Below are 10666 nucleotides of genomic sequence, written 5' to 3'. Positions count from 1 at the left end.
GTCTGTGGGTGATATGCTGTGCTCATATCTAAACGTGAGCCAAAAGACCTGTGCATTGCTTGCCACAGTTCCGAAGTAAAACGTGCATCTCGATCAGAGATGATAGAGGTGGGCACCCCGTGCCTCGAAACAACTTCCTTGAGGTATATCTTCGCCAGAGTGGAGAACTTATCTGTTGTCTTTGATCGCCAAGAAGTGTGCGGATTTCGTGAGTCGATCCACGATCACCCAGATAGTATCGTTTCCGCGCTGTGATCTAGGTAGGCCAGTAACGAAATCCATGGAAATTTGCTCCCATTTCCATTGTGGTATCTCTGGTTGTTGGAGTAGGCCTGAGGGTTTCTGATATTCCGTCTTGACTCGCGCACAAGTCAAACACTTGCTGACGTAAGTTGCTATGTGGGCCTTCATGCTAGGCCACCAATACGTAGTCTTAATATCGTGGTATATCTTATCCGAACCAGGGTGTACTGAGTAGCGAGATTTGTGCGCTTCATCCATCGCAAGTTCTCGTAAGTCGCCATAGAGTGGGACCCAAATGCGTCCTGTTACATAATAAGCACCGTCTTCCTTCTAAGCGTTGACCCGCGTAGGGCTGCAGCTCTAACGTTCTCTGGTTTCAGTGCTTCTATCTGAGCAGCTCGTATTTGCGAAGGTAGACTAGAATGGATCGTGAGTTGTAAAGCTCTTACGCGCTTAGGCGTAGTGTCCTTCCGACTGAGGGCGTCTGCCACTACATTGGCCTTGCCCGGGTGATACCTGGCACTCGTAATCATTCAGCAGTCCGACCCATCGTCGCTGTCGCATATTTAGTTCCTTCTGCTTGAATATGTGTTCTAAACTTCTGTGGTCGGTGTAGATGGCGCACTTGGTTCCGTATAGGTAATGCCGTCATAACTTAAGTGCGAAGATCACTGCTCCCAGTGCCAAATCAAGCGTTGTGTAGTTCCTTTCGTGCGTCCTAAGTTGTCGAGAGGCGTAAGCAATAACCTTCTCGCGTTGCATCCGTGTGTAACTGGGATCCTGATTCGGAGCATCATGGTATACCGCTAGATCACCCGTACCCTAGGGTGAAGACGATGCTCAGTGCATTACAAAGTTGGGATTCGAAAGCTGAAAAGACGTCCTCCTGTTTTGGTCTTTCACGAACACAACACCCTGATGTGCCAACGAGACTTAAGTTGTGCGACCTTCGAAAATCTTGTGATTAAGCTGCGATAGTATCTAGTGGGACCAAGAAACTCCTGTATCCTCGAAGGGATCTTTGATGTTGATCAGTTCCTAACAAAATGGATCTTAGCGAGATCCATGTGTATTCCCACTTCGTTGTTTGATTAAAAAGAAAATGTGTACTTCCCGAATCCTGAAGTCATACCTAGGTAGACTTCGCACGTAGACGCTCCTCCCCTAGAAGCTCTACAATGGAATACCAGTGTTGTTCAAGGTGCCCCTTTCTCCTAGAAGCGATTCAAAACGTACTAGATAAACACAGTTGCAGCGTGATCCATAAAGCAGCTGGTGGGTTGTTCACCCCAAAAGGTCATGGAATAATTCATCCGGTGTCTCCTGGAAATGGCCTTATTGCGTTCACTATGCCGTTTTAGGAACATCCTCCCTTTGGACTTCCATCTGATGTTAGTTCGTTCGCTACTCAATCTTCACATAGGAGCATGACCCATGTAACTGGTCAACAGGTTGTCAATACAGGATCGAGACAAACGGTTATGGGCTGTCACCTTGATGAGTTCTTAATAGTCAGTATACACACGAAAAGGCCCATCTTCCCTAGGATAAGTGGGGCTCCCCCAAAGCGAAGAACTAGACCCTACAAAACTCCTGTCCAACGGTTCCTGTAGTTGCTTTGATAGGCCTTGCGACCTTCCTGGCGCAAAATGGTAAAAAGTACAAGTAATCAGGGCTGCCTCAGACGTGAGATCAAACTGAGATTCCGCCTAACAAATTTTCGGAAGAAAAACTGAATGTTCCTCGGATAGCACGCCGAGAGAAACAACGAACAACTGGTGGATCCTCGATCCACTTTTCCTTAGCCTTAACATCCGTAGCGGTTGCTAACACAGCGGAGTAATCCCTCTGTAGACGCTTCTGGCCTTCACAGCTGAAATGGCGCTAACTATTGAACTACTCTGATGCTTTAGAACAAATGCCGATTCTCCACACAAAGTTTTCTCCTCACTGGGTATATTCGCGTGATTCCTGGGTAACCAATTCACACTAACTACTGCGTTGTAACCATCGAGGGTGGTAGAAGGAAGGTCGACGTCGGACACTCGTCCCACAAGGTCGTGTTTACACCCTAACGAACTTTTGAGATTCTATATGACTTGCCATCAGCCGATTCCACATCTGGTTCGGTTTTAAGAAGTATCAGGGTCAAGCAGAATAGAGATGAAGCAAACAACTACCCATACAAGCTACCGTGTTGCTACTATGCCTGGCGTCGCCTGCGCCAATCCTAAATGCCCTTCCACGAGCATCATTTCCAATGTTGTTGTTACGGTTGCGAGGATTCCCTATTATCATTCCCCTGGTTGTTGACCTTGATGTTGTCGCGACTGTTGTTTCTGATGTCGTTGCTTGAAATGGTGCGCTACAATCCTTCACTGACAAGTCCATCTTGTCGCGTTTCCGTGCCGCGTCCCAAGGTGTACTTATTGAGCTGGCCGTTACGCATTTCCGCACCATTGTCGATTGTCATCGCTTATGGCCCGACTGATTCGTAAGAGCTGGCTCCTATGAGCCGCTGACTAGGGTTAAGGGTTCGATTGGAGTCAATTCGCTGATGCTCGTTGTCGGTGACTAGGGTCGTTCAAATGCTGAAGCCAGTAAGGTACTACGTCTACCCTCTTGACTGAGTACTACACGGTATGTTGAGATAGTGTTGCAGAAGTGATCGCACTTCGGGATTTAAGACGTCAACACGTTACGTTCCAGCAAGCGAAGAAAGGTGAGAAGGATATAGACCAATCATTGTCGTTTCAATACCCATCCCGGGGATGCTCGTACAAGCACCTAATGTTCTACACAGTTCGCTAGGCGTTCATATGGGTGTTCAGGTAATACTCGATAGCATCGAGGTTCGAAAGGGGTGCAGTGAGAAGTGAAAAGATCGTGTTCGAGTAGGAGACAATCACTGCTACGGCTCCTATGGACTGTTGTGTTTCTCATCATACAAATAACGAAATGGAACCCCTTTTTCACTTGTTAAGCCTCACTGGGACTCACATCCACCCCACTATATTATTATGTGTGCACCCACAATAATATTGTGATTTGCATGTTCATCTCAGCTCCTCTTAACTCATGTCAAATGGTTCCCCACACTCGAGTAGATTTCAAAGAGTATTAAGTAGTGTAAGTCACGGAGGTTTAGGGAATTACCACCCTATCAATCACATGATACGAGAAAGTGTTCATGAATTCATATTGGTGTGCTAACGTGCAATCACATGCAATATCGTATGTGGGCGTTCACTAGTTAAGCATACTAGTACGTATAGCGAAACAGGAAACATAAAGTAAGCAAACAAGTAAACACTGGTCCGAGCTATGAGGTCAAAAGTGTTGAGCCTTGTACTTGGAGTGTAGTGTCGTCACGAGTCACGGGTTATAGTCTGGTTTTCTCCAAAAAGATTTTCCCCTTTTTAAAACCAAGTTCACTATAACCAATGGCTCTGATACCAATCTGTCACACCCCCAAATTCCACCTGCGGATAACACCCGCTTCGAGGGCGTGACTGACCAGGATCCAGCCACCAATTATACTGAGCATTTAATTAATAGTAGAAATATTTAATATCCGAAGTAATTAGCAACATTAGAGTTTAGATTCGGTAATTAGTTTAATCAAAACAGCGGAAGCATAAACCAGAATAGTTTTAAAGGCAGTTCATTGTTCAAAACAGTTATCCCAACACACGGGTTTGACGAACACTACACATCCCCAAGCAGCAGCTCCTGTATCATGGTTACCTGCAAAGCATGCAGTGAGGAGTCAACAATAATGCTGAGTGAGTTCACTAGTTATCCAGTTTTAATTACCAAAAACTTGTTTCGCCGGTTAATTTACCCGTTTATACATGCCCTGGGGAGCTACCCCAAAAAGTTAGCGACTAAACTGTTTTTCCAATACCGAACACTAGGTAACCGTTGCGTATCCGCAGGATGCCCCGATGTCAATGTTCTATCATCATTGACGGATTTCTGAGTCTATTAGTTCACGCCCGTCCCAAACCAGGGCACGGTGTGAGGCTGGTAAACACCTAAATAGCGCTATCAACTAATAACCCGTTCGCCTAACCCGGCGACTAATCGGTATTTGTAGTAGGGACTTGAGTGATAGAGTTTCGTTTAGTGCCGTTAGTTGCAAATCCGTATAAACAGTAATTAACCAAAAGGTTTCCCAATACCAGGGAAGGAAAAGTAAGTTTTGTTCCCAATAACTAGGGAAAGTATGTAAATGGTATCCCCTTTTACCAGGGGATAGGATTGTCCAAAAGGTTTCCCAATACCAGGGAAGGAAAAGTAAGTTTTGTTCCCAATAACCAGGGAAAGTATGTAAATGGTATCCCCTTTTACCAGGGGATAGGGTTGTTTTAGTCTCGTGTCCCAAACCACCGGGACGCATGCTTTTAAGTTGTGAACTCACCTTGGGTTGCTCGGTAGGTTTAGGTTACTTGGTCAAACACGCTGGTCACCACGTCCTAACATGGTTACCGGTATAGGTCAGATACAAGTATTCACGTAAAACACATACTGGCACGTAACATGCAAAACAATACAAACAGTCATGGGGTTATTGGGCCGGCCCTAACATCCACACATTCAAACAGAACACAGTGACACATAGTCCAGATAGCCCATGATACACATAATGGCCCAATAACCAAAGTGAGCAGCCCACTCGCAACCAGATGGTCTCGAGTCGTAACCAGGAGATCTCGGCTTGTCACGTTATGGTTGCGAGTCGCAACCGTGCGGTCTCGAGTCATCATGCTGTGGTTGCGAGTCGCAACCGTCGTAGTCTCGAGTCGCAATCATGAGGTTTCGAGTTGTCATGCTATGATTGCGAGTCGCAACTATGTGGTCTCGAGTTGTCTTGCCTTGGTTGCGAGTCGCAACGACGCGGTTGCGAGTCGTAAGCTGTCCCTTTCACGTACACGTGATGATGCAGAAGCAACAGTCCGAAATTGTACCATGTATTCAGACCCAGATTAGGAAACAACCAATAATATTTCACTAACACTTTTCCTAATCTGCCCATATACAACAATAGATCAAACATTACCCTTTTTAAAATCTTCAAACCACATTCAAACAAGTTCATCTTACATTCATAGTTTTCTAGGGTTTTCATGTCACATATAACCATATTTTATGAACAAAAATCATATGTTTATAACAAGATTATCATGGCAAGAACAAAGAAACATGCATTACATAGCCGAAATCTTAAGTTCAACATCAACATTTTGCAAGAAACAAAGAAGTATAGTTTGGTTGGCCATGAACTCTCTTAGACTACCATTTTCTAAACATGTTACCAAATTTTGTCAAACTTTACAAATCAACCTAAGAATCATGCATAACCATTCTAACCAAGCATTTCTAGTTCATACAACATACATAAATCTCATGCACATAGTAACAACACTAACCGGTTGTGAAGAAGGAGGATGAGCCGAAAGAAAGGAAGAAAATGAGAGAAGATGAAGTGTCCGAGTGATGGTCTTGACCGAGTGTCTTGTCCGATATGCTCCAAGCTTGAACCGAGATCAAGGAGAAGGAAAGTGGTGTTGTTGGGGTTTTCTAGTGGGAGAGAATAGAAGAGTCTATGTGTGGATTGTTTGGTAACAAATGAGAGAAATGGGGAAAGTTGGGGATTATATACCAAGGGGTCACGAGTTGGGCTAGGGATTTCGGCCCAAATGGTTTCGGCTCAAAGGCCCACTCGAGACCGAGTGGCCCACTCGCAACCGAGTGGTTGCGAGTCATGGTCTCGGGTCGTAGTCTCGGCTCTTATATATTTATATATAATACACATACACAACACATATCATGTACCAAAGTCACGTTTTCATTTAATAATAATCATATATGCACAAAATATTACAAGGTGTTCGTTCGGAAAAACCTCGAGTGTCACACAGACTGGGGAGGAGCAGGAGGTGCGGAATCCACGGCAGCAGCCACGACGGGAGGAGAGACAACGGCACGAGCACGTTGGTGGCTTTGTTCCCGCAGAAGCATATCACATGCATCGGCCCAGGAAGGTAATCGCTGAACAATGAGAGCCCCGGTCATATCAATTTCCGGGGGTAGCCCACGGACCAGTTCCAACACGAGCCGTTTTTTAGGCACAGGGCAGTCAACAGCTGCCAGTTGGTCAGCTATCTCCTTCAATCGCTGAAAGTAAGCTTCAAGGGAAGAGCAGGATTGAAGGGTAAGGTTGGTGAAATCTTCTTCAAGAGTGGCAGCCCGAGAATCTTTATTATTGAGAAAATGGTTTTCGAGTCGGAGCCAAGCCTGACGGGCCGTGGATCCGGGCTGAAGGACCTTGAGAAGAAGATCGTCTGATAAGGTGCCGTAAATCCATTGCAGAACCACAGCATTGATCTCCTTCCAGGAGGATAGGGAGGGGTCAATGTCAGCGGGTTGGGGGGTGTCATCCATGTGATCGAAGACACGGTAAGCGGTAGCGTGGAGATGAAATAGGTTAACCAAGGACGAGTAGGAGACCTTTTCCCCGTCAAGGGTTCGGATCATCTGCTGAATGTTGTTGACGGAATACACTATATGTAAGGGAGTTGGGTTCGAGGGTTTTGGTGGGTCGGCATTAGCGGTCAAGGGTTTTGGTGAACTGGTATCATTGTCATCCATTGGGACAGGAGGGAAACGATCAGAGTGTTAGGAAAACAAAGCCCGAGGGCAGCGGTCGGAGCAGGAAGACCGAAGTCTTTGACAGCGGCGGCGACCGAAAAAAGGGAATTAGGGTCCAGAGCGCAGACGCTCTGGCGCTCTGATACCATGTAATCAATCGTATGATCTCCATTGAGTATATGACAAACAATATATAGAAGTTACAGAGACCTAAACTAGGAAACTAGCAATCCTAATAAAGAAGGAATATGCACACTAATATAGGAGATATACATCATCAATCTATAATTAATATACATCGCTAACAGTTTTTACATATCAATATTCAATTTAATCCCTATCAATTTGTAGAGAAAATTGTACGGCTCTTTGTGTTGGGTCAAACAGGTCCAACCTTATAGAACATGCCAATCGATTTGTTTTTAAATGCTCAAGCATATAAATTATATTAAACAAGTAAAACAATCATCTTTTCTTAAATGAGTCACGTGGGTTACTTTTATTAAACAAACAGTTTTTTTACCAAGGCCAACTGGGTCAATTTTAATAGGCTGATGAGTTTTTATAAATGAATTTCAATAACCTGGTTCTATGGTGTAGTTCCGTGGTTCTTTTCGCGATCGTAGCAGCGGCTTACCTACTAAAAATAATCATCTACTTTGAAGCGGTTCGTCGCAAATACTACCATCCAATTCGAGTAAACTTCTTTTTTGCTCCGTGGATCGCATTACTTTTTTTGGCGATTGGAGTCCCATCAAAGGTGACCACAGAACTACCGCATTTCCTATGGTATGTTCTTATGACACCCATAATCATCCTAGAGCTCAAGATTTACGGGCAGTGGATGTCCGGTGGGCAGAGGCAGTTATCGAAGGTGGCGAACCCGTCTAACCATTTATCGGTTGTTGGAAACTTCGTCGGGGATTTTTTAGGTGCCTCGATGGGGTTCGATCTTCTTCTTTGCTGTCGGAATGGCTCACTATACCGTGCTGTTCGTTACACTCTATCAACGACTTCCTACCAATGAGACTTTGCCAAAAGAACTTCATCCGGTTTTTTTCCTGTTTGTCGCAACCCCCCAGTGTTGCTCCGATGGCCTGGGCGCGGATTAACGACTCGTTTGATTACGGGTCTCGAATCGCTTACTTCATAGCCATGTTTCTTTATTTCTCACTGGTACGTTAAAAGATGGTGCCAGAAAAAAAAATTATTAGAGAGAATATATTAGTTAAAGTATATTTTTACGTGGTTTTTATTATTCTATAATTTTAAATCTAATTTATTATAGTGAATATAGAGTAAATTGCCATTTTAGTCCCTGAGTTTTGTCTAAATATGCCATTTTAGTCCAAATAGTTTTTTTTTTGCCTCTAGTTCCCTGACTTTTCCCTTTTGTGGCCATTTTGATCACATACACTAACTCCATACAAAAACTCCATCTTTAACCAGGGGTATTTTGTGGATTTTCATTTTAAATGTTTTCAATTGCCATTTTGATCCAATTCCAAAAAATAAAAAAAATTCCAAAAAATTCTAAAAAGTAATAAAAATTCTAAAAAATCATAAAAATTCTAAAAAAATGCAAAAAATCCATTTCGGCGCGAACCGTTTCGAACCCGAACCGTTTCGAGCTGAACCGTTCCGACGCGAACCGTTTCGAGGTGAGCCGCTTCGACCCGTACCATTTCCGAACCGTTTCGACCCGTACCGTTTCGAGCTGAACCGTTTCGACGTGAACCGTTTCGAGCTGAACCGTTTCGATCTGAACCGTTTCGACCCGTACCGTTTCGAAACGGTTCGCGCTGAACCGTTTCGATCCGTACCATTTCGAACTGAACCGTTTCGACCCGTACCGTTTCGACCCGTACCGTTTCGACCCGTACCGTTTCGAAACGGTTTGCGTCGAAACGGTTCAGCTCGAAACGGTACGGGTCGAAACGGTTCAGCTCGAAACGGTACGGGTCGAAACGGTTCGCGTCGAAACGACTTAGCTCAAAACGGTACGGGTCGAAACGGTTCAGCTCGAAACGATTCGGATGCGAAACGGTTCGCACCGAAACGGTTCGGGTCGAAACGGTACGGGTCGAAACGGTTCGCGTCGAAACGGTTCAGCTCGAAACGGTTCGGTTCGAAACGGTTCAGCTAGAAACGGTTCGGTTCGAAACGGTTCAGCTCGAAACGGTTCGCGTCGAAACGGTTCAGCTCGAAACGGTACGGGTCGAAACGGTTCAGCTCGAAACGGTTCGGGTCGAAACGGTACGGGTCGAAACGGTTCCCGTCGAAACGGTTCCCGTCGAAACGGTTCCCGTCGAAACGGCTCCCGTCGAAACGGTTCCCGTCGAAACGGCTCAGCTCGAAACGGTTCGGGTCGAAACGGTACGGGTCGAAACTGTACGGGTCGAAACGGTTCGCGTCGAAACTGTTCAGCTCGAAACGGTTCGGGTTCGAAACGGTTCGCGCCGAAACGGATGTTTTGTATTTTTTTAAAATATTTTAGAATTTTTATTATTTTTTAGAATTTTTTGGAATTTTTTTGATTTTTTGGAATTGGATCAAAATGGCAATTGAAAACATTTAAAATGAAAATCCACAAAATACCCCTGGTTAAAGATGGAGTTTTTGGATGGAGTTAGTGTATGTGATCAAAATGGCAACAAAAGGGAAAAGTAAGGGAACCAGAGGCAAAAAAAAAAAAAAACTATTTGGACTAAAATGGTAAATTTAGACAAAACTCAGGGACTAAAATGGCAATTTACTCCAGAATATATTAGTTAAAGTATATTTTTACGTGATTTTTATTATTCTGTAATTTTAAATCTAAAGAAATTGTTGTGTTACTTTACAGGCGGTACCAGTGAATTTCTTTAGAGGATTTAAGTTCTCGTTGGCCTGGTGGGCGTACACTTTTCCGATGACCGGAGCCACAATCGCGACGATCCGATGCGTTTTGCCATTGTTTTCTTAAGAAAACCTGTTACATCTTTTAGTATTTTATATGTACATCAAATCTATCCTCTTCAAGCTTCACATATCATTCACCGATTTGATATGCATGCTCTGTTTTGGTCGAATCTGCAACAAGGTAAAACCCGATAACCTCAGTTCATTACGTTTTGCACCTTTTACAAGATACACCTTTTATATTGAGACACCTCGTATTCACAATAAGGCTACACACTTGATTTTGTTCAACATTCCGGGTTTGTTTGCTGAAGTTTATATCCATGTATTTGCACTTAGAAATTAGCATAAACCACGATAACATATTTCTTCCATGTGCAAGTCATAAATGTCTGTGCATAAAAATAAAGTCCATGCATCTTACGTTAACAATCATGAGATCAATGTGTTGGGTTTGGTAATCACAAGCTTTCAAAACTGTTTGGAAGAAACAAAAAAAAAAAAAAAAAAGAACACACTTTGTAAGGGATTTAACGAAAGAGACTAACATTCATGGGGTTACTACGTTTTAGACTTATTTGTAATTATGAATCATTACAAAAGCAATCTATTAAAAATGACCTTATTCTTTATCATTCTGATCACATTTGACATACTTATTATTATTTATAAAAAATGGGTCAATTGAGGTTATCTAAATGGCAATTTCGACCCATTTATGAATGGGTCAATTGAGGTTATCTTTTATTTCTAGCAGGTCAAACTGAGAAAGTGCCAAAAGAATTTAGCTATAAACGAAACAGGTGGATAATTGCCCAAAGTGTATTGTTGATTTTTTTTGATGCATAAAATCTGCTAATTCACTTTA

The 10666-nt window shown here is 43.5% G+C and overlaps 1 protein-coding gene and 1 pseudogene across 1 annotated transcript; one reads left to right on the top strand and one right to left on the bottom strand.

Moving 5' to 3' along the window:
- Window positions 1–6159: 6159 nt before the first annotated feature.
- On the bottom strand, window positions 6160–6897 carry LOC110882426. The gene has a single exon (XM_022130450.1). It carries the CDS (start codon window positions 6895–6897, stop codon window positions 6160–6162), a length of 738 nt encoding a protein of 245 aa, XP_021986142.1.
- Window positions 6898–7465: 568 nt separating this feature from the next.
- On the top strand, window positions 7466–9944 carry LOC110882463 (annotated as a pseudogene).
- Window positions 9945–10666: the final 722 nt, after the last annotated feature.

The sequence above is a fragment of the Helianthus annuus genome, chromosome 10 (assembly GCF_002127325.2).
Source record: "Helianthus annuus cultivar XRQ/B chromosome 10, HanXRQr2.0-SUNRISE, whole genome shotgun sequence".
Classification (NCBI taxonomy): domain Eukaryota; kingdom Viridiplantae; phylum Streptophyta; class Magnoliopsida; order Asterales; family Asteraceae; genus Helianthus; species Helianthus annuus.
This window is presented reverse-complemented; position numbering and strand designations above follow the sequence as displayed.